The sequence below is a fragment of the Platalea leucorodia genome, assembly GCF_965183815.1.
Source record: "Platalea leucorodia genome assembly, chromosome: 6".
Classification (NCBI taxonomy): Eukaryota; Metazoa; Chordata; class Aves; order Pelecaniformes; family Threskiornithidae; genus Platalea; species Platalea leucorodia.
Window position 1 is genome coordinate 73,474,448 of NC_138828.1, and position 24,715 is coordinate 73,499,162.

The 24,715-nt window shown below is 38.5% G+C and overlaps 1 protein-coding gene and 1 long non-coding RNA gene across 2 annotated transcripts in view; both read left to right on the forward strand.

Annotated features, from left to right (window-relative positions):
• Positions 1-13,648, forward strand: part of MAN2B2 (mannosidase alpha class 2B member 2) — a gene marked incomplete at its 5' end in the record, with an annotated part of 30,492 nt that extends 16,844 nt beyond the window's left edge. The window contains 12 exons of the mRNA XM_082315908.1: positions 2,319-2,509; positions 3,376-3,562; positions 4,477-4,610; positions 6,737-6,993; positions 8,470-8,661; positions 9,563-9,815; positions 9,921-10,031; positions 10,136-10,328; positions 10,987-11,139; positions 11,512-11,624; positions 12,523-12,640; positions 13,528-13,648. Of these exons, the coding sequence (XP_082172034.1) occupies positions 2,319-2,509; positions 3,376-3,562; positions 4,477-4,610; positions 6,737-6,993; positions 8,470-8,661; positions 9,563-9,815; positions 9,921-10,031; positions 10,136-10,328; positions 10,987-11,139; positions 11,512-11,624; positions 12,523-12,640; positions 13,528-13,622 (1,997 nt within the window). The 3' untranslated portion in view covers positions 13,623-13,648. The remainder of the gene's footprint in view (positions 1-2,318; positions 2,510-3,375; positions 3,563-4,476; positions 4,611-6,736; positions 6,994-8,469; positions 8,662-9,562; positions 9,816-9,920; positions 10,032-10,135; positions 10,329-10,986; positions 11,140-11,511; positions 11,625-12,522; positions 12,641-13,527) is intronic.
• Positions 13,649-18,012: 4,364 nt separating this feature from the next.
• LOC309592199 lies at positions 18,013-24,485 on the forward strand. The gene is made up of 4 exons (XR_014228519.1): positions 18,013-18,133; positions 20,525-20,620; positions 22,563-22,892; positions 24,371-24,485. It is a non-coding gene; the product is annotated as an uncharacterized lncRNA (long non-coding RNA).
• The last annotated feature ends 230 nt before the right edge of the window (positions 24,486-24,715 follow it).

The window sequence follows — 24,715 nt, forward strand, 5'->3', positions numbered from 1 at the left end:
ATTATGCACAGATAAGAGCAGAGATGGGAAACGTGACATGGAGTAATCCATGGATGTCTGAAGGATAAGCAAGACAGATAACCAAGGGACCAAGGCAATCTGAAAGCTCTTAGGGGACTTCTTTGTTAGCACAGTGGAAAAGGAGTGGTAAACGTGAAACAGTTGGTGCTGAGGATTTGATGTCCACACTCTACGTAATTCCAGGAAAATTGGCTATAATCTGGTCATATGGCCTGAATGCCCATTAATGCTTGTTACATACCATCAGGAATCCAGTTTGTGAGCTCCAAACCCAATCTTTTGTATAAAGCAAAGCATACTAGGTAAGGACAGCTGGTAGATCCGCTTCAAAAGCATGTTCCTCACCCAAACCAAACACAAATGTAGATGAACACCTAAAGTCTCTAGGAGAAACTCTGGTCTTTTTAATTAAAGAAAACAATTTTAAGTTCTGAGGAAAAGAAAATTCTGTTATAACTGAAGTCTCAAAAAGTAAAAATACCGCCTGTATTTCTGAAATTTCATAGTATGATGTGACACAAATTCATTGCAGCTGCTTGTTGCTTGCTTGCTTCTTGCTTGCTGCACTACCTTAGCTTTTCAAGCAGAACTGAAAAGTACTGGGAAGATAAGAAAGGATGCATGCCATACCCAACATACCTTTAATTCTTTTCCCCAGTAAATTTACCCTTTTAGGCCTCATATCGAAGTATGCAGAGATAAGACACAGCTAATTTCTCAGTTTCTAAACTCATTAATTTGTTTCATTGCCTGGATTATCATTAAAATATCATTGGTATTATTAAAATACTTTTCTATATAATTGTAACTACCACTACTTCATCAGTTTTTGGCACTGCAGATGTATATCTCAGACTATTAAACCCCAAATTTAGCTTATACATCCAATATTCTGTAATGTGTCTGTTATCTTTTAAATGAATAAAAATAACTATTGCTTCCTGTGAATCATTGCATGGACTGGTCCCTTACTCACCTCCCTCTAGGGATCACGCCATATCTAACAACTGGCTGATAAATGCATTGCCAGTTTTAAGTGCTAATATCTTTTTACATCTGGGCTCTTACCTGCATCTTTTGGCATAATTTACAGGCAGTAGTCGATTGCTATTAACTTGCCTAATAGCAGCACCTTCAGTGTTCCAGGTGGGTGCCCACACATAGGTGCAATTTCTTCCCCAAACGACTTACTGTGCCTTGCAATTGCAGTATAGCTTTGAGTGCACTTTCTCCCACATACTGTTTTGCTTCTTGATGATTAATCCTCTCTCATTCTTTCTATGCCATTTTATTATGAGTCACTTATTGGGCTCAGTGTCACTTCTGACATTTGCCTTGGAAACTCAAGTTTTAAGTCCCAGATAAGTATTTCCTTTTTCTATTCTACATTCATTGTACCGTGCTGGTATGCATGTGACTCTTCTGCTTGTAACCTTGAAAACTGAAATGGAATTCATTCTATGTGAACTTCTAGCATTTTTCAGGCCAGAAAGTATTTGTCCTGGAGTTTTTTGAGCAAAAGATCCCATTTTCTAATTGTTGCCTTTGATCCTAGGCTGATAGCAGATTGTTGTGGTTGCATATATGCACTTTATAAAGCACTTTCTGCAACTTCTCTCTGGAAAAACTATTTATCAGTGGTATATTAAAAAAAAAAAAAATCCCCCAAAACAAAAAAAACACACTAAGTAGAGGTTTGGAGGTTTTAAAAACAAATATTTGTTTTCCTAGTTTACTTTATGGGATACGGGAACATATTAGCACAAATTAACTGTTGAAGTACTTCCACTGACCACTTGAGGGCATCTTTTGATGTAGTTTGAAGTGCTGCAGCAGTCTGGAGTCATGTTCTCACATCACATTGAGGAAATGAAATTTAAGATAAATCCCTTTGACTAAAAGGGGAGAATATAGAGGGCTTGTATCAAACCGTAACCAAGGATTATCATCCACTTTCTTTATCAATGAGTAATAAAATACGCTTCTATGAAACTTCTAAAGTTGTTTTGTGCCGATCCACAAAGAAGAAATGTCTGCAAACACAGGTTCTTAGTCGATAACGGCTTTGTATCAACACTCATGTTACTAGGCCTGTAGGAAAGATTGTAGTTTTCCAAAGTGCACATTTATGGCTGTGTTTCTTCATAGGGCTTATGACTATTCCATTGGATGGCTGATATGTAAACCCACAGCAGGTTTCATGTAAGAAGCTGTACAGTAGTAGTCTAACAAATAACAAATAGGTGATAACTGAAATGGTATTTTGACATGTATTGGATCTGTTCAACTCCGAACAGAGCCATTTCAAGCATGGACTGGGTTTTATACTTCTCGGAGCACATTAAAAGGAATTGCAAGGAGAGCAAGTTCACTGCTTTATGCTGGAGAGTCCTTTTTCACACAGTATGTCCTGAAACACCCAGCAAGTTCTATTTGCAAATGTGGAGCCTTAAAGCAACTTCAGAGCCTTAGATGGGCAGTTTCAGAGGTAAAGATTGTTTTATTTTTTTAATCTGAATGAAAACGTTTATTTCCCAAAGGCAAAGCTTTGCCTAAGCATGTCAGCTGGAGTGTCTCGAGGTTGCTTTTATGTTTTTAGAAATAACTTTCCTCTTTAGCAAGTCGTAAGTAAAAATAAAGCAATTTTTCAAAAAACTGTCTAGCAACATGACTTCGGCCCCTTAGCCATGCATTCAATACATGGTTCCTGGCAAATGTTTTCTGCAGCCGGTGAAAGAGTAAGTGGTTTCAAACTTTGCACATGAAATTACTTTTCTTCGTGTTAGTTTTATTATTTACAAAATGTTTTTTTAAAAAAATCGATCAAACAAACAAAAACTGAACTAACTGAAAACTACGGGTAATCTCTACTTCCACAAGTTAGAAGAGGAAGGACAGATTTGTTTCTTTGTAGTTCAGCAGCTAAGTGATCAGCCTCATACCATTAACCACAGGCATCAGTGCTTTTTCTGGTAATAAATATTTTGTCACCTAAGTTCTTGACCAGATCTTAGTAGGAGATGAAAAACCTGTCCTGTTACGGTATTTTTGCTGCCTTCTTGTTTTAGGTAACTTGTATTTTTTTTTTCTCCTCTAAGTATGTAACTTTAGTCATTTCTAAATACTAAAAGAGGAATATGTATAGAGGGAAATCTGTGTGCATCTTCTCTTTGACCATTTCATTCTGTGTATAGCAATTTGGAATAGGCAAGGCGTGAAGCTGTGAATATAGCTGTAATACCTTATTATTTTAAGTTGTAAGTCTGAAGGTTAGTGGACCATGTTAATACAAATGCAAACCTGAAGTTGTCATCCTCTGGCATTGTGACCTTTCAAACTACTTTTAAATTTAAGGTCCAGCACCACGATGGTATAACAGGCACAGAGTCTCCCAAGGTGAAGGACATGTACATGAATAACTTGATGTATGGAATGTTCAACGTAAAGAAGCTAATGGCTTCCATAATCTTTGACATGAACAATGCAAAGAAGAACGGAGAGGTCTATTCTTCTTTTTACAGTGAAGACTCAGGAATACCAGGTACTTTTTAACAAGGCTTTTCCACTTTTCAGGCTAACTTATGAAAGCTATCATGTTTTCCTCCAAAACAATCAACATACTATGTACCACCTAAGTTCTGTGAACCACGGCTGGATAATCATGTTTGCCTTATGAGACCTGCTAGACCTGAGGCGAACTCAGATGAATTTATGAGCTTTCAGATCTCAAGCATCTGAAAGCAGGACCTTTAAACTGATATTAGGCAGAGCCCTGCCCTAGTGCATATATTAGACCTGGCTCCCAGCTTCAGACCTCAACTGTATAACAGAGTGGAGGAAGAGGTGCTGATTGGGGTAATTACTCAGCTAACCTTACTATGCAACATAAGATTACGTGGTAAGAAGCACAGTCACAGTTAAGAAATGTTCTTGCTATAGCGCACTGCCAGGTTGTGTAAAAAATCTAAAGGGAATTTTTAAGGAGCCTATTCTAAAGACTGTACATTCCCTTTTATCTTTACTTTGGAAACTTTTTAAACTGTCAGGTATAAGTAGTGCCGTGGGCTGCGCAACAGACTGATTTGGTTTTTTACAGGGTTGTTTTTAGATTAGGCTTCTCATTTGATCTTCTGTATAACTCTGATAAAGTTAATACTGTATGACAGTGAGTTGTGGTAAGCTGCTTATTTTCAGTACATTCAACTTGGGTGTCATTTTCTGAACACACAGGCTCTTTTTATTGGGTAAAGAATAGAAGAACAAAGCAGAAGAGGTTTTTATGAAGCACTATAAAATGTGTTCCTTTTTCCAATCATGAAGTTTTATTGGGGGGTTTTATGTTAAATGTTTTTAAGATGGTTGTACCTAGACAGATCTCTCAAATACTTTTAATATCCCATTTTAAAAATACGTAGTTTTAGTGACTGATAGCTTTGTTTGTTTGCATGCACAAAGGCGCTACAGATGTTGACCAATATGTTGTTGTCTATAATCCACTGGCATGGAACATCACTACCTTTGTCACGGTTTCTGTCAGCCACCCGGCAATGAGTGTGTATGATGAGCTGGGACGTTCTGTACCGGCACAGGTACTTCAACTTTGTTTCTTTCTGTTGCTTTTCTTTCACTTGTCAGTTTTCACTGACTTGATCCTACCTCCTGTCAAAGTGTGGTAATCAAAGTGTGGTAATATATAGTATTACAGTGAAAACAAGTATTAGTTCAAACTGGGATTTTCCTAGTCCTCCTTTGTGATTTTTCTTTTTTTTTTTTTTTTTTGCTTGCCTGTTCTCTCAACTAGAATTTTTTTTTAAGGTCCAAAAGGGCTTCCTGCTCTTCCAGTGTGTTTGGTGTGTCCTTTGCATGCCTGCTGTATGTGACCTGGCACTTCTTATCTTGCTTTTCTCTCTATAAAAAGTACTGTTTCCAATAAAGCCCTTTTGGTTGAAGCCCTGCCCTACAATTGACAGTCCTGTTTGTACGATTGAGAGATTGCCTTGGGCAGGAGAAGAGATTTAAGAAATGTAGATCTTGGTTACAAGCCCAAAAGCAACTGGTGACAGTCAGCTGGCATATGACAGCACATTCTGTCATAGCCAAGCTCCAAGACAAGGCCAGCTGTTCCCTGGGAGGGAAGAAAGTGGTCTCAGGTGAAAGCTAGCACTAACCTTTCTCAGGAGCTTCTGCTGTAGAGAGTACAATGTCATCAATGGCTTGATAAACCTGTAGGAATGCCTCCTGCACCTAAGGCCTGAAGAGGTGTGACACAATTCCAGATGCTCCCCTCTGTCCCTGAGATGCCAGATGGCTCAGCCAGTTCTGCCAACTGGACAGAGTTTCTGCTGTCTCCGCCTTACGACTATCACCATGCTTCAAGGCACATTGTGTTCAGGCAGTGATACGCAACAGCTGTCTCCTCTTCCTGTATATATACATAACGATGGTCTAAGACCATACTGCCTTTTTCTAGAAGCCACCAGTCTCTTGGGTTAGCACATGGTCATGCTTACCTTTCAGCCACCTACCTCCCAGAAGTCCTGCTCTCAGAATTACTTTAGACTTGTAAGATACAAGGAGGAGATTGACGTATTTAAAGCATTTATTTCAGGATTTAGGATGCCCTGAAGTCAAGCTGTCGTTCTTTATTTTAGAAAGACAAAGTTCTCTGTTCTAGAGTTGGTCTGTACTCTCTTTTGCTAGAAGTTACCCATATATGCATGTGGATAGTCACCTGAGGCTAAATGAAATCTCTTTACCAGTAATGAGAAGGTGGTTTGGGGTCTTTTTCATCCAGTATGTACTGTTCAAAAGTGCATTCCTATCACAGACTCCTTCCTTTTGAGAGAAAGAAATCTTTAGCTCAGAACCCTGATGTGAGGATGTGGCTGAGAGGAATTGAGGCTTGGCAAGTGCTCTGCTGCCTTCTGCACCGCATGTGTGAGTTGTACAGTGAAGGGAGAGAATGGGAGTAGACCCCGTTGATACCACTGAAGTTATGAGGTCTGTGGTGTGAGCTTTCATTTCTGGTTAGTCATAACTAACCTCTGTCCATGTATTCTCTACAGTGTTTCTCTAGTCCCATTTTCTTGCCCCAAACCAAAAGTAGTGCTGAATTATATAACATTACTGGGCAGGATGCATGTAATCAAAAGATGATTAAGAACTGTTGTTTAAGGTATTTTGATATTAAGTAACACCGGTGTTCTGTTTACTGTTCAAAAGTATGCCACGTGCTTCTACCTCCCTCTCCATGTGCCTTACTTAAGGTGAGGGCGTGTCTGGGTGCTTCTTCCTCTTGCCACAAGTTTTCTCGTACTTGCGCTAGTCACGTCCCTTATGTTTCAGTCTCTTTTCTGTCATTCGACTGATTAGTTTAATTTGTGGTTATTTCTGCTCATATAGACATTTTGCAATGTAATCTTAAATCAAGATCTACAATTCCATGTTCACATTAAAATAAGATCTAACTCTGTAATTTGCTCAGTGACCCTCTTTCCTTCACTAGAAAGGCTAAGCTTAATCCAAGTTCACCAAACTCCTAATTAAAAGGAGCACGATCTACATTATAATTGAAAATTTTAAGAATGGCATGTTTAGAAACTGATTTTTAAAGTAGTAGTTAATTTTTGTAATTTAGGGCTTACAGCACATGAAGATAGTGGCCTCGCTAATTAATTTTCTGTAATGGAACATTGTTGTGTATGTTAACGTACAGGTTCAAAGCTCGGCGGAGTCCCATTCTACCTATGATCTGTATATTCTAGTTGCAATAAGTGGTCTGAGCTACAGAAAATACAATGTTAAACCCTTGAATGGTAAGCAGTCTGGATTTATTGGAAGATCAGTCAAGTATAAGCGAAAAGACGTAACTCGTGCAGATCAACAAAGTCAACGGTTACTTCCTGTGGTTAACAACTGCTACCAGGTCTTGTTTGACCAAAACACAAACCTAATGCACAGCATTACAGAGAGGTGAGTTTGCCTGCTTGTTTTTAATAATGTTTCAGATTCTGTAAAAGCCTTTGTAAAAGTAAGTCCAAGGAATGTATCGCGTGCCTTAATTCTGAGACTTAACTACGAAAACATTCTTTACACCCTTTACAATTCTTTTTTTATCTCCAGTTCACATGTTCTCCTTTCTGCAGGAAACACAGCACTAGCATAGGTGTGATTCCATACTGTTTCTGTAATGTTGTTGCCCTGTTTAACCATGCAATCCGTCTAAGATGATGCATCACAGTATTAACTAGTATAGTTAAAATCAGCTTTAAAAGTATAGATGGGCCTTAACTAAGAGCCCTGGAGTAAGTATTGTCTCAAAGTGCATCTGGATCCTAACTGTTTCCAGATTCCATGAGGAACATAATAAGGAATATAATGAGGAAGAACAAAAATCTGAATTCAAATTCCATTTTTCTCCATCCTGTTCTGGCAGGCAGCAAGAGCTGGAATTCAGCATTCAGGAGAAATGGGATATTCACTTTCTTCACAAGCCTTCAGGCAAGCCCAGAATGTTTGAGTTTCAGCAAGTTTGTTTTGGAGTAATGGGAAAGAGCGAGGTGTCGGGTCAGAATGGGAGAAAAGGTTGAAAAAAATTGCGATCTTCAGCTGTGAAGCCTTATGAAGTTTAGCTGCAACAGTTAGAACTTCTAGGTCCTGCCCCTGCACTGGAAATGCTCCATAACATGAGTAGTAGAAAAGACTTGGATATGTTTTGCTCCTCAGTCATTACAATTTGTAGGTCGCTGTATTAACACTAGCTAAAATGGTTGGCAGTTTAAATTTATATGCCAGATGAAGTGATTGTTCCTGTTTTGCCAGCAAGGCTCCAAAAGAGGGGCAGAGCAAGTAGGGCAATAGCATCTCAAATTGCCCTCATATGACTTTCCAAAACTGTGATATGGAGTCACAAACAGCTAAACTGTAAGCTTCAGGGGAGAAAGGAGGAGGCAAAGTAGGTACTGAGTGAGTGTAAATTTTGCTATCCTGTTGCCATTGTATTAGTTACCAGTGTTAAATGCTGAAACTTGCATCATGCTGATTTACCTAGCTACAAAGTCAGCTAAATAAACCTGATTATTCATTAACATGATGCGATGTACCTCATTTTTGTGCAATGGGTAGGTTTTGATCCTGTAGTAACTCTCACAACAAAACAATGAGCTAATGTAGATGTTGTTTCTGTCTTAAGATGTTTCTATTTTGCAGAAGTATAAAATGACATAGAAACGCAATTAATTTACACACTGACAGATGTCTTAACAGGAAGCACTTTAATTCTCTGCTGTCCTCATTTCCTAAATCTTATAAAATCAGTTGTCAACTTTGAGGAAACAGATTTTTTTCTTACATTCCCAGCCTCATTCCTGTTGCAGTGCAACTTTGTATCTATTATGTACAAAATGTGTTTGTAATTAGTATAATTTTTCCTCTTCTGTGGATTCGCAGGGAGACTAACCAGACTGTCCAGGTGACCCAGGAGTTCCTTGAGTACCATGTGAATGGAGACGTGATGAAAGGACCCATTTCAGATAACTACTTATTTGCCCCAAATGCTTCAGCTGTTCCAGTATCAAAAGCAGTGGGATTGGAAGTGGTTTCTGGAAACTTGATGACAGAGATACGGCAGTATTTCTACAGGTACTCCACCATCACAGCTTCACTTCACTGGAATGTTTAATTCTCTGTAGATATGTATGAGATTAATTCTGTATAGTTACTCATTAACAGTGAGCTCTGTGTACTGTTTAGGATTTAGACAAAAGAACTAGCATGCATCTGCTAAATAAATAGCACATATTGCTGCAGGGGGGGAGGTGAAAATTGTTATCTTCGGTGGTTCATTTTGTAGTGCAGCTTCTGTTGGGATCCTGGTACCATACAATTCAATGAAAATTGCAGCTACCATCTTCTTACAGGGGTGGAATTTGGACATAAGGGTTCATTTTTTAACTGTGAATATCTTTCTTACAAGCGAAGTAGAGAAAGGAGAAACGAATCCTACCCAAGGTCACTCTGACCCCCGATGAACTAGCTACTTTTCTGTGTTAAAATTGTCAGTCTATAACCCCTTCACCCTGCTTTAAATCTGGTTATTTGATTGAAGCCTTTTGCTCTACCTGGCATTGTACAAGGATTGTAGTTGAGAAGGGTCTTTGGAAAAGAGTGGAATTCTTGCATCAAAATTAATGTTGCCCAGATGGAAAAAATACATGTATTCTCTACAACTTAAATGTGTTGCTTAGGGAGTCATAATTATTTTAAAATTTGTTGTTAATTTTGAGAAAAACAGAGCCTCTCTAATCAAATGAAGGGCCCTCTTTACGCTTGCAACACTGACGAAAATTGTAGGATATCACTTACTGTGATACTTGAATATCTGTACATTTGAAAATTAAATTGAAATTAAAAATAATTGTACATGTACATGAAATATACAGAAAACAGGCAAGAAAGCTGTCTTTTTGTAGGATGACATCATGAATGACTTGCAAGTGCTCCGTTTTATAAACTCTGCATATCTTTCCTCTCATTTTTATAGTAATATTACTTCTCAGGATTACATATATGCAGTGTATACCAGGATGTACACAGTACCCGAAGGCTACGATGGGAAGTTGCTTTGCCATAGGATAGAGCAAGAATACAGAGTTGGGCCTTTGGAATTAAATCGTGAAGCAGTTCTAAGAACAAGCACAAATCTGAACACTAGGCAGCTACTCTACACTGACAGCAATGGATATCAGATTCAGAAAAGACCATTCAAGGCATACATGAATAACACAGTGGCTCGGGTAGGCACAAAGGTGTAATCCAAAGTCAACTGTGTCTTATCTTCATTCTCCATTACTGTTACCTAGGTTAATATTATAACTGCATGATTTACTCTGTGTTTTCAGAACTATTATCCTATGGTCCAGACTGCCTACATTGAAGATGACACCACAAGGCTGATGCTGCTTGCAGAAAGAGCTCATGGTGTCTCAAGTCAAGGAAATGGACAAGTGGAGGTAACGTATTTTTTTTCCTAGGAGAGCATAATTTCATGGCTGCTGGTAATATAACTAAAGCATGACGGTTGATTACTGTTGTGACATTTACCTTCCCAATACAGGTGATGCTTCACAGGAGACTATGGAACAACCTTCAGTGGGACCTGAATTACAACCTCACTTTGAATGACTCTTCAGTGGTTCGCCCTGTGATTTGGCTTATTTTAGGAACCAAGGCTGTTGCCAATATTTTGTATCGGACAAGTGGACTGGTGTTAGAACACAGGCCAGTAGTAATGTTTGGAGCATTATCAGGTAAGTCATTCCATCTCCTGTGCGATCTTTAGCATCTGAATGGCTTATTTATGTTGCTCTGATTTATGCTGTTAGGTTTGTAAATGCAGACTTCAAGCCTCCCATGTGGCAAAGTTAGTATACAGTGAGTTAGGAGGCAGATTGAGAGCCTGCTAATTACTTTGCATTAATTTCACACATGGATGTTGTCCAAGTGTATGAAATGTTTCTCTTGTTATGTAATTATCTCTTCTTTCAGAGGAGAATAAATTTTAAGGCATCTAATGAGAACAAAATGGCCACACAGGGAATTAGTGCAAAGTAGCTAGTGCACCATATATCAGCTTCCTGGATGCTGAGTCCTTAATGACCATTTTTGAGTCAGTCTTTTAAAAATATTTGACTTATTAACTAAAACTGAAGCCAGGTAGTGGAACAGCAACTTCATGCTGCAGTGAAATTTGCTTTACGGAAAGCTCTAATACACTTCTCCAGCAGTTACAAAGCAGGAAGCAGCATGATTTTTATCTCAGAAGGCCTTAGAGAAGAAAGCATAGCATCTGCTTTGCATCTGCCTTGGCAGAAAAAGCAAAAATCTCTTTATCCTTCCACAGTACCCTAGCCAGGCTTGTGTGCATGATGGATGTTTGACGTTTGCTTTGTTTCACTTTGCATGGAGGAGATAAACCAAAGCTACCTGGACAACTTCAGCAGAATTCAGTCCACGGTTCACCTGTAACTGTCCCACTGAATCTTCATCTCCAGGCTCTGAGCATTCCAGGGTGGAGGTACAGCTCTAATCACACAGAGCACGTCCGCAGCATCCGCATGGGTAGGTGCCTTCAAACCACCTTCTAGGGTAGCTGGATGTTACACCTGAAGAAACTGGCTTTCTTTTCTGTCTTCTGTGGCTAGTACTTTTATTTATGTGAAGTGTTAAATCCCTCTATCAAGAAAGTTAGTTGTACTGTATGATTTCTCTACTCAAATAGTAAAATATTTCTCCTGCATGAGTTCATCGTGCCTGTTAGTGTCATTCCTGTCAACAGTGGGAGCTGGGTATTTATTGATGTTAGTCCTCTTGCTAATTTTAAAAAATGGGAATTAAGTTCAAATTATGAGAGTGTAAAACAAACAAAAAAAGTTTAAAAGTTGGTTTTATTTTTAAAGTAAGAAAATGTTTGCATTTTGTTTTCTCTTAAAGGTAAAGAGAAGCAAGGTGATGCAGATTTCAGTCGTGTCCTGCTAAGAATTAGGCACTTGTATGAAGTTGGAGAGGATCCTGTGCTGTCTCAACCTGTGATGGTGAATCTGAAGGTAAATCTAATCCTTTGAGAGAGAATACCACTTGAGGTGTTTTTGTTCCAGAGACAACTGGTTCTGGAACTAAACATCCCATGTGCTAGATACTCCACAAAAGATGGATACAAAAATACTAGTATAACTTTAACCTCAGAGGGACGCAAGTCTTATTTTTTACTCAGCTTTGCAATACAGAAGCCGTTACTTCAGATGAAGTTGCCATAGGCACAGAATAAAGATCTGCATAAATATCGGTAGGGCTGGTTCTGTTGAGCTCTCGGTTGTATAACGCTTCCTGCTGTACCTCAACCAGTGCGGAGAGTGGGATTCTGTTTTGCTGGTTCTTTAGTATTGCAAGTTGTACCTATAGTTAGTGAAATGTGGACAGGATTAAAGGAAACCTATTTTTTTCCTCTATAGTTTATTTCTGCGAGCTGTTGAAACTTTGGTCACTTCCATCATGTACTGTGTATTTCCAGTTTCTTGTTTATTTGATCTTTCATATAGAAGTAGATTATTTTAGAATACATCGCAGGGGTTTATTATTTTAAAATACGAAATTTTAATTGTGATGATACAAACATGGGGAACAAGGTGTAGGATTCTCTGTGTTGTTTAAAAAAAGTGCAGTGTGAGTTTCAGCTCTTGAATGGAGAGATTAGTAGGCTCTGAACTTTGCTACAGCACAGAGGAAGCTCTCAGCACCTCAGGTTCTTAGTTTGAAGCCTGGTGAATCTGTAGTTGCCCTTGTGTTGCATGACCTAGCAGATTTTTAAAGTCTCTACTGCTCTGCTTAACAGATCAATGCTAGAGATGAAAGTTCTACTCTGGTCTAACTGTATACTAGACCAGGGAGTGTGATGCTATTCTCAGTAAACTGTCGTTTGATTCCTTGTGTTTTCTTTACTCACAGTCTTTGCTAAAAGGATTAGGATCAGTGATGGCAGTGGAAGAGCGATCACTCACAGGCACCTGGGATGTAGACACTTTGAAGCGGTGGAAATGGAAGACTGCACAATATCCAGGCAGAGGTAGGTGGAATAAGGTGGTTGGTGTCCCTATTGTTGTTGACTGTTGAAGCTTGATGAATAGTGTAATTAAAAATGTAAAAATATTTGCAAGATCAAAAATGTATTGTTGTTCTATACGACAGACCTGGTATCTGGCACAACCTGCAAGTAGTAGCATTTAGCAAAGATTCTCTGCAAGTACTAACACTGCTGTATTTCCCTGATGGCTTGGTTTGCCTAGGAGTGTTAAAAAGCTTGAAATCTTTCTGGAGTTATCTTTGTCCAGATAGAAGTGGCCACTTTATAAATTCACACTTGTAACGCTGATTTTGTTAGATGATGATGAGTTGTGTTAATCTAAGCTTAAGCCTGTGCTGCAGAAAAAGACAGCTGCAGTTAAAAGTCCCAACTGTAATCAGCTTAAAGGACTGTTAGAGTCAAGTTAGGGCTGACGCTCAAGTCAAATGCTGTGGGTGACCTCATTTCATTTCCCATTCCAGTCAGTTGTTTGTACATTGTCGTTACTGTCACTTATATCCATATATGTGCCTTGTAGAAAGCTTGCAGAGGTTTTGGGCTGGGCTAGGTGAGAGTATAGAGCTCTACTTGACCTGCAGCTAGGAACTTGCTTGCTGTTTACTCATGTAAAGAAAAGGTGCATGACTGGGGAGTCATTTCACATTTTCTGTGTGAGTCAGTGTGTGAAAAGTAGATGAATCGTTGTATATTTTAATATTATGAATGGGTGCATCTTGAGCTCCATAATACTTACAGCTTTAAGGAGGAGAATCTGCTCAAACACCAGCTTTTTAAGGAAGGGATGAGTTAAAACTGTTGAGATAGAAGAATATGTACATTTGAGTAAAGCTGCTTCTTTAATAAATTGCCAACGTTTTTGTGTTTTACAGGATTCTCCAACAGCCCAGAGACCTCAGAAAACTGTATAGTAACTGTTCACCCAAAGGAAATAAGGACTTTCTTTGTATACTTTCAAGGTCAATAAAGTTTGACATTGTATTTCAGGATATGTAATAGTTTCCAATTTTTCTTTCAAGATATGAGTGATGATCTTGAAGAACATTCTACTGCTGTTAATGAAAGAAATAGCCATTCTGGAATAAACTCTAAATTGAATTAAACTGTTGGCCCGAGTTGTGGGTATTATTGTTGGTTAATTATTTACAACTAATTTTTTTTCTGAAACATGTTCAATTCAAAAATGACCTTGGTGTTGCAGTGCAAGCATACTCAACATTTTCGTGCTTGCTGTGGGTGGTTTTAAAGTGACTGCTTCTATGATGCTTCACTGTTGAGCACTGAATATTAGTCCTACAGTCTTGAATTGTCTTTCTAATTAGTGGAGTCTTCTCGTAGGGTTTTTATTGTTAGAGGAGATGACTTCCAGATTGCAGAATAGCGATTTGCCAAATGACGTTCTGTTTCTACATGCAAGGAGGAATGCCTGGCATGTGTGTCAGCTACTTTGTATTTTGGGCAACAACTGCAAAGTTTCTGCTTTGCTGCAAACTGAAATTGAATGCACTGTTTGTATTGCTTTGCACTAAGGTAATTTAAATTGTGTCTCTTAAGGTTCAGAACTGATTGGCTTTGCTTCACAGTATGCCAGTTCTGAATATTCAGTCTTGTGTTCTGGGTAAACTGGAGCTAGCCTGTTGACAGAAGGTGTATTGCCACATGGCCAGCAACTAACTTATCACGTAACCTGAAGCAGGAACACCATTCTTACGACACTGTGAACTTACATACTTCTCAGGCTCCAAAAATGTGCACAGTGGTAGCAGGAAATGTTTCATTAGCATCAAGTTGAAGTTAATTATGGAGGACTGTGTTTAGGGTTAAACTGGCAGTTAAGTGCAAATTCTAAGCAGACCTGATTAGGCAGCAGCAGAAGGAAACTTGGACAGTGGCTAGCTTTCCGAATTGCTGGCATGTATTTATGTTCAGAAGAAAAGTTGCATTTTCTATTTTTCTTAGCTCTAATCAATGTGGAGCTGTAGAATCTGGTTCTGTTCACATCCCATTGGGCATCTCTATTTATTTTACTTACTCGCCATGAAAATGTACATAGCTGAGATGAGAATCAAGTCAGTCACTTCACTGCAGTGGTAATGATGAATTATGCTTGGTGCAACACTGTACAAAACTGTATTTCTGACCAGTGAAACGTAAAACTGAAAGAGGAAATACATAGATTTAAAAGAGGAAAATAGGTGCCTTTTCACTCAATAATTCCGGATCTAGAATCATGTAAAAATGACATTTTGCTGTGGTAATTGTTCTGATTTTACTTCAGCCGCTCAGCAATAATTTCCTCCATGTGGAGACACTGTTCAAGAACAAAGGAAATGGAGTGAAAGGGACTCTCGCAGAATAGCTGTTGTGAAGTAGTTATGCTGGAAGAGCTGTACTGGTGGTCAGTTTTTCTGTGTAGACAGCCTGTGTATACTAACTGGTTGCATCTCATTAAAATCACCGCAGAAACTCCCACATTCAGTTACTGGATGAAGAAAGGTTGTTTCATATTTTCTATTGGTTATTTTTTGTATGTGGCTATAAGTATTTAGTGATATGCCAATCTAACCTACCCTGCTGCAGTGACAGCCGTTTTCCTGCAACGTTAAGCCCAAAGGGGAAGTATATAGCACTGTTAACTATGACGCAGTAAAGCATGATGGCAGCTATTTTTCTTTTTTTTTTTTTTTTTTTTTTTGTGTATGTATTTGGGAAATGAAATTTATTCAGCTAAGTCATGTTCCTTGCTTGTACATCTTTTCTCATTCCCTACTTGGTTATGCCATGTCCTATAATGGGTATACTGTGTAGGTTACACAGTGGTACGGTTACAATTCATATTTTTGTGACTGAAGTGGTATTCACTAATACACGTACTGGTAACAGCAAGTCATACTGGTACATTATAAAAATTGAACTGTATTTTCAGTGGGCAATTGCATGGTCAATCCCAGCCAAGCAGCAAAGGATCTTAGAGCTCTGGGCGCTGCTCTCCCAGATGTCAGGTTGATGTTTCTAGTAGGCTGTGTTAGAACAAATCCTACAGAAGCCTTCAGTATGCAGGGTACTATAAACAGGAATACCTCATTACCAGCTGATTTATCTGTTGGGGATTTTCCTACTTCAATTTGTGGAGACTTTCTGATTTAAAAGAAAAAACAAAACAAAACAACACAGAATATTTTATCTGGAGTTATTTCAGTGCAATTGGCCATCAGGGAATAATTTGCCAGAGTCAAATCTTGTATTGCACCGGAGGCATCCAAGACTGTGGTCTGTAAAAAGCATTCTCAGCCCAAACAAATGGAAGCCTGCAGGCATTCAAATCTCTGTAGAGGGACCCATTTAGTAATCATCATCCTTCTTTCCTCACATGTATTGAGATAGTGAGGAGAAATACTGCGGTGCCACGTCGAGACTTGATAGAAATCAGGCCTCTGTACTGAAATACTACTTCAAACCATACATCAGATGGGATACACAAAAGAAAAAAGGCTGGGTGTAATGTTACAAGCAGAGGAAGATGTCACACATGCGTGCGGTATATTTGTGCTATGGTAAAGTTGGAGTTAAGGACGTAGCAGTTATAGAGTGGAAGAGCTAGGAGGAGACAGCAGAGCGCTTGGGGAAGGGGAGGACGTGACAAGCAGTCAGAGTTAAACTGATGTAAGAAGTTCGAAATGCAGAATCTTCTCGTAACAGCTTATTTTGTCCACAGCTCCTGGCTGCAGACCCTCCAAGATGCTGCTGTTCTGGGTCTTGTGGGAGATCAGTTTATTTTGCCTGGAAAGCCAAACTATATTCATCCCATCATTCTGTGTAAGTTTGAGGAGTAGAAGCTTGAATGTCCTTGAGAGCTGGTGGAGTCCTCTTTGTGTCCAGGGGCAGAGTGGCTCTCAGTAAACCCTGTTTTACCATCTCTTTTTCCAGTGCCCAAGGCTGCTTTTTCACTATTTCTCTGTCGGCTCTAGGCTCTGCTGGCTCTAGCGTTGCTCAGCATCCGATATGGCTTGGGTAGTAAAAACATGAGCCTCGATTACAAAATGGAAAGGAAACTACTTCCAGCCACTGAAGATGACAAGTTTTGCCCCTACTTGGCAGAGACATGGTCAGGTTTGTTATATTCCACTTTCCTTCCCATTGCCCTGTTCTATCTCAAATAGAGAGTTACATCCACATTGCTGAAATGTGCATATTAGTTATTTGGACTCACAAGAAAAATAATTTTTTTGTTAGTTTTTTTGCTTTCTACGAAAAGTTAATTCATAACCTTTATTTTACATTAAGCCAGGTGCAAACCTAAATTAAAGCTAAAGAAAACAGTTCCTCTTTCATGCTAGCATTTATCTTGAGAAAGTCCTGCTGATGAATGTATTGATGCCAGTACCCTGACCATTTTTTTTTCCGTTGTGTAAGAATTACATAGCTGCTCTTTTGAAAGGAAATTTTTGCAGATCACTTCTTAATCACTAGATCAGGTAAAAGAATCACTTGCACTCTAATTTGGTAATTAGTTGTGGTATCCACAATTGGCGTATTTGTTTTGTCAGTCCATTTGTGCTGTGGAGCTGTTTTTCCTACTGAGACATTAATTTATTATTCACAGCTGGAAAATAAATTAGGCGTGTTTTTTCTGTGCTAATAAATAAGTGTGCTAAGAAGAGTCCTAGAGTGAATATCAAATTAAGGTTTTTGTGGTTTTGTTTGGGTCATAGCTGGACAAAATTATTAAAGTGTATGTATCATACAGAGCACATAGAATGCCACTGACTGTCAGGAGAATGTATGAGGTCTGTTACATTGAAGTTAGGTAGTGGATAAAAAGCCCAAGTGATAGCATGCTTTCCACCTGTGTTTGAGTCAGGACAGGGAAGATTCATGAGTTCGGCACAACAAAAGTCAAATTTCCATTTTCACCAGAACTTTCTGTTGGCACATCTGCAACTTTCTGAAGTGTTTGTTATGATCTGAAGAAGATCTTGAAAAGGCAAATATGAATTAAAACTTTTTTTTAAAAGAATCTGATAATGTCTTTGACTTAATACTTCAGAATTTTGTTTCAAGTATGACAATTGCAGATTAAGTTTTCATAACAAATAGATGTAAGTGGTTTTTGCTCCATCTTCTTATTCCAGTGCAGCAGAATTACAAACTCACTTGACTACCTTGACACATACTCTCACATACTCTTGTCAATGCTGCTGTAGATGAATACACTTTCCCAGCTGACAGTAACACCTCAAAAATGCTGCTGTCTCATTAATACTTGTGTTACAAGATTTAGGTCCTCTTTGTTTAAAAGTTTCACATGTATTTTTCACTATGGCTCCACTGCTGTTCTTTGAATGCCATGGAGAAGAGTTTTGGGAAGACTATTTGTGCAAAGCATCTGGAAGAGACTGGCTATAACTACCATTGCCTCTCCAAGAACTGAGTGCCTCTGTGCTGAGCAGCTGCTCTGCAATCATCTCCAGCACACAGGTGAGCAAAGTTACACATAATTAGGAAAAATTTCTTCATGGAGAGAGTGGTTAGGTTTTGGAACAGGCTGCCCAAGGAAGTGGTGCAATCACAGTCCCTGGAAGTGTTCAAAAAATGTGTGGATGTGGTGCTTAGGGACATGGTTTAGAGGTGGATCAGGCAGTTAGGTTAACAGGTTCGACTCAATGATCTCAGAGGTCTTTTCCAACCTTAATGATTCTATGATTTACAGAATCCAAATTCACCGATGCAGTCTCCAAGGTTAATTAAGATTAAGTTGAAGAAAGAAAAGAAAACTTAAAAGGATCTTTCTGTTGTAGATGCTTTCCTGACCCACATAGTTGTTTTGTGTGATGCACTTACCCTGGCAGCAAAGCTGGCTTAAGAAATTTTGTCACCATATTTTTCCACCCACTCAGTAGTACTGTGATGAGATTTTGTGGTGTTGTGTTGTAAAACGGTACAATCAAGTAGCCTGGGCTAAAAATAAACCTTTTTCACAACCCCCTTTTCTGTGTGCTAGTTCATTTCATCTCTGACAGCAGATGCTTTGGATTAGAACCAAAGCATCTTTCAGAGTAAATATAAGCTGCTATCAGCACTATTGAAAAAGCTTCACCTAGTCTCTAGACAAAATACTCTGCATACTAGAGCTGCCAGCTGCATAACTCAACACTAAATGCACAAATGTAGATATTTAAATACAAGAGAAACTAGTTTTTCCCTTGAATTTACACATGCATACTTCATTTATTCTACATCTTTGGTCAGTAGTACCAAAGATAATATGAATGTCAATGTTAACAGAATTATTTAACAGAATTAAATAATATCCTTATGTATAAATTATTTGCTTTAATATATCCTTTCATTCACTTGAGTTTAAAGGTATTTGTTATGTCCTCACTAGCTCTAAAAGGTGATACCTAAGTCAGCTGGGTACCATCAGAAATGGGGACAGCCTACGGCACTTTGTGACATTTATCTTTGCTGTTGTCTCATTTTTAATTTTATGTGGCAATCTAAATGACACTGGAAACTACTTCTGTAAGGTAGATACTGAGAAAGCAGGTGAGCTGATGCATTATGCTTTTGTTGCTGACAAATGGAAAGAACAGTGCTTTAGGCTTTAAATGGGGCTCTGTCTTCATTGCAAATTGCAGTTCAGCTGTTCTGGACGCCTACCCAGTGCTACTAAAACCTGATGTTAGTTCCAGGAAATTTTGCACTTGACAGGTGCTTATCAAGTTCATCATTTAACTGATTCATGTTCTCGGCATGTTCTCTTTGATTTTTTTGTTGTTGTTGTTGTTGTTAACTTGTGTCATTGCAATTTTGATGTTACCCAACTGAACATGTTCGTGGGACAATTTTGTCTGACCTGATACCTTTGCATTTGAAACATCTGTCAAGGGAATAAGACTGGATAAGTTGAGAAGACAGAAGCACTTGTCTTCCACTTCTCTGGCCAGGCAATGTAAGTGATTCTGGGTTGGAGAACATTAAACAGCAGAGTTATCTATGTTTGTAGAATTTTTTTTTTAATAATTGAAGGCAGATGAGTTTCAACATGGCCCTTGATGACGTAACCATAGATCATTTTATTTAACCCATGCTTATAATCTTCCTGAAACGAGCCTTAGTTAATATACATGACGCTGGTATTGCATTAATGCAAATGCACCCATGGAGGTGAGTGAGATGTGCTGCATACACAGCACAGTGTCCTGGGTTGTTTCCTGCTGATGTTGCAGGATGCTGCGGCCGCTGCAGGTGTGATCTTCGAACTCAGCCTTCCTCCATTGCTCCTGCCAATGGAGCTATGCTACTGGTAAGGCAAAAGTAGGAAAGCACTCTTCACAAGAGGGAAGAATTTAGGCAGGATTTCAGCAAGATGACAACGAAATGTGTGATAAAGAAAGCTAGGAGTAACACTTGGCATCAGTGTAACCTATGTACAATCATTGTCACCTTAGCTTTGGATAAGATTCATCAGGTTGGCTGGAAGAGGCTGCTGACAACCATGTACACAGTAGCTAAAGAAGTCTCATCTTCATAAAATGCCTTTAAATGAAGGATTGTAGAAGTGCAATTGCAAACATTCACATGAGACCACTGTAAGTATGGAAAAGCAGTTCTTTATGTCATATCAGAAGAGAGGCTGATCTAGTGTTGAAAGGTAACCAGTTAGGACACGATATAAATTTAAAGAAGAAATGTTCTGATTTCAGACAGGATAGCTGGGCTCTAAACCAGACATATCTATGACGGCAATTTCAAAGAGTGCAGGGAAAATCTGGGTTGCATTCAAGTTTCTATCATCCTCACCACATGAGGGGAGAGGAAGTTAAGCTACGACTCTGACGTGCTTTCATTTGTTGTTTTGCTTAGCTTCAACAAAGACACCCTGATGCAAATGCTAATAATCCTGCATGATGATCATAATTTCACTGAAACTTCTTTTAGCAATGTGCTTTGGCTCCTTAGGTAAGTGCTGTTTATTTGCTTCGTTTCATTTATAGTTAGTCACCTGTAATCCTTGAGCTGGATTTAAAAAAACTTCTCACAGTATATCCACCTCAAATAGACCTGTGTGAGAGACAAGGAGGATGTTAACTATATTTTCATAATGCTGAAATCAGAATTAAAATGTGTGGGGAATCAAAAAGTATCTTCACAAAGGGACTGTTGTAGAAAAAGTGTAGAGGAACAAATCTTACACTTTGACACCCAAACGATGTTAGGTTAACGCAAGCACCGTTTTTCTTAGACCTTCAGACTTGATTATTTATTGTGACAAACACTGAATATAGAATCTTAAAATGTTAAGGAGGTATTTTTCTAGATCACGTCGGTACTGAAATACAAAGCAGGTAAGGTTTCATGTTTCTTATTCAATACAAATTGCACTGGATAATACTGAAGGCATTCAGTATAAATAAAAAAAAAAAAAAAAAAAAGAAAGAGAGGGAGAGATTAAGAGATTAAGCAAGGGCAAAAAGATTTTTTCAGTGGTATTTTTCAGAAGGACAGTGAAATGACAAGACGGAAATGTAGCACAACTGTATTTTAAATGACAAACCAAATGAACAGAAAAACTGAAAATAGCCATCAGTTGACACTTGAACATCTTCTAAGTTGTCATTTACACACTACATCAATTCTTTCCCTTATTTTTTCTGCTGTTTATTACCCCTATGCTGTCCATATTGTTCTCTGCAAGTTGTTGAGTGCTGCATTGTATGCATAGAGGTGCCTAACTCTTTTAGGTTTGATAAATATGTAGCTTTTCCTAAGGAAAAAAGTTTATTTGCATAATTCTCATAAAACTTATCAGATGCCATATTAGGACCAGATAGGGGCAAAATCATCCCATTACTTACACGTTGGTGTGAAATGTGCCTGAGTTACAAGCAGGATAAAATGGGGAAGAAAATCATGCAGTTTACTCTCATCATGAGTAGTTCCTCATTTTAATAGTATAAATGCTAGAAAAAAGGAAATGATAGTTCTTCACAAAGCATATGAAAACTAATGGTCTCAGCAGTCATGGGGATAGATTTTATAAGATTAGCACTTTTGCGATGAGCATCAATGTCATTAGAAGGAAAAAAGTTATCTGATATCCACATAGTGGTTTTGCGTCAGAAGAAAATAGGCTGTAAAGTGTTGAGCAATATCTCATGTAGATCACTTTTGCATGTGGACAGTGAGTGATAAAGAGATTCAAAGCAGGAAAGAGTAAAAAGTTTCCTCTGATCCTGTCAGAGTCAGCTTTAGCTAAAAGCCACGCACCAGATCTGATGAGACAACTGTGGTCTGAATGGCATATTGTATACTTATTAAACTAAGGAGGTGAATTTGATGCTATAAACTACTTGTCAGAAATAACTTAATGAAAGAAGTTTAAATAAAATTAAAGAACCTACCCCCAAAATGCTGTGCTTTTGTCGCTAATTAGAAGCAGTGCAAGACAAGAACTCCTACATGGTGACAAAAATTGTAGCGAATTTTTCTTTCATCTTGATGAGTCTTTCACTATTTACTGGTGAATCGTTCTGAATGACTCCTCTTGGTCATTCTTTATCTGGCAGATAAAGTGTTTAATATGCTTCAGACTCAACCTCTATTATAAAAGCTTTTTGCTGAAAATAAAAAATAAGTATATCAGTGAGTACACAGAAAATCTTGATTTATGGCACACAAACAATGATGGAGGGCTTTAACACACCAGATTAAAAGTTTCCTTTAGCCAGAAGTAATTGCTGTTGTTCAAGGGAGAAGTGGATAGTAACTGATCTTAAAAAGTAATCTTATAATGATTTTACAGTATGAGCATTATTTTAAATACCGTGATTGTAGACATTACAGCTGTAATGTCATCTCTCTGCTGCTTTAACTTCTACATCTATGTGTATTTCTCCACTAGCTACAGGTCCCAATAATTTAACAGTCATCCAAACACCAACGAAAATACATCTATCAGCTGGAGACTACACTGAAATTGCCTGTATTTGGGAAAAATCTATTGAGAGATATAGAGTAAGCTGGTATCTTGTTAATAAAGAGAACATCACCAAAACTGTATCATCAAAACTTTCCTATGTATCCAACGTCACCCGTGAAAGCAAGGATGTGCTGGTGATAAAATCTGCCAATGTAAATGACACGGGATTTTACTACTGTGAGATAATTATTGAAATACCTTTCTGTAAGAAGGTATGTGGAAATGGGACAACAGTGATTGTTGAAGAGAAAGGTAAGCTAGCCAGAGCATACGCGTGCCATTTAACCTGTCATCATAAAGATTCTTCAGTTTGAACTATTTTATACATTTCCTCCCTCTCCCACATCCCTCTCCCTCCCACATCCCTCCCCCAACGCTGTGGATCTCGGGATGAATGAGACAAACGCAGAGAGGACCAGAATGACTGTTAATGACAGTTGACTTAAGCTCTGTGCCTTAATACCCCCAGTGTACAGTGTTTGTTTTCTTCTGTAAGGGTTTGCTAAGAGGAATTATTAGTTAAGGTTTACAAAAAAGCTGTGCATCAGCTGTGTATTGCACAAAAGACCCAAACACAATTCCTTCTCACAAGGGATTTGGCAGGCTAGATATGAGACAGTGAATCAGTTTGCCTTGTGGTAAGGAGTGGCCGAAACAATCACATGGTTACTCTGTTCAGTGACATGCACCCTTTACTAACCATTTTATCTTTTTATTACAAGTTCTTAATAAAAACTGGGAGACAAATCAATACGGAAGATAGAGCAGTATGGGCTCTATATTTATAAAGATTTGTGTCCATGAAGTTGTTATGACAAAATCTTTTATATAGGCTGTCTCTCCTCATTTTATCATAGTCATATGGTAACCTCTACAGGGGAGCAATTTAAGTTCCCAATTCTGAATTAGGCATTGAAAAGCATTAATGCAATGAGTATTCAAACACAATTAAATTTTTCAGGAATAGGAGTGAGGTGTGTTTCACCTTAAGTTACGAAAAGAATGCAACATACCTAGAAAACAATTTACCTCGCTTCTGTTACAGAACTGTCTCAAGTTACTATGCATTGCTTCTTGAAGAGGCTGATCTCTGCCTCTCTTTTTCTCCCTCTCAACTGTAGAGAATGACTAGGGGACTAGCTCTGACTAGAACTTTAACATGACCAAACATCACTCGTATACCGACTGGTCAAGTCATGGGAGGTAGCCTTTCCATTCATCCAGCACAGTCCAGTTTTGGACACTATCTTACACTGTTGGCCAACTGGGAGTCCAAAGGGAGGCACCAAAATGATCAAAGATTTAGAAAGCACCAGTGGCAGAGAATGAATGAAGTAGTGTTCAAAATGGGGGGAAATTAATGTAAAAGGCTATTAAAGACTTAAAATAATCTGAGCTCCTAAAACAAGTTAAGTGATCTCCTACTTGGTCAAGTAGTAATAGCTTTAAAGTACAAGCCGAAAAGACTCAGATTAGAAGATACTGGGGTGGAAAAAACCGTTAAACTGCAGGAACTATACAAGGGATTGATGTTACTGTTCATCAGGCATGCATCCTTCAGGAATGCTAAAGTACAGATGACCTTGCACTTGGGTGGGGGGATGGATTGATTCACTCCTGATGTCACTTTTAATTTTTAATTTTAATTTTTTTTTTTTTTTTGCTATGGTGTTGTTGTTCTCTTGTATCTTTGAATAGTACATAACTTTATTTGAAATATATAATTGCAGAAGCTCACTCATTGAAAAAGAGAGATCTGGCAATATGGACCATCATTCCTTTCCTAGTGGTAGTGGGAAGCTTGTATCTTTGCTGCAAAAAGAAACAGCACTCAAAACCTTCTGGTGAGTGACAATATTTCCATTAACACATCCTTTCTAAGTTAGATGCTTGTTTTGAGGTGGCTGGACAGGTGCACTTAGGAGGCATCGCTAAGAGGAATTTCAATATATAACTTTTGCTCACCTGGTCCTGATCTGCTAGGGGCACCTCAAGCTTAGAGGAGGGATGAGAAGGCACAGCGTGTGTAGTTCAAGTGAGCGTTCTTGCAGCCACTTGCCTCCATTATTTATCTT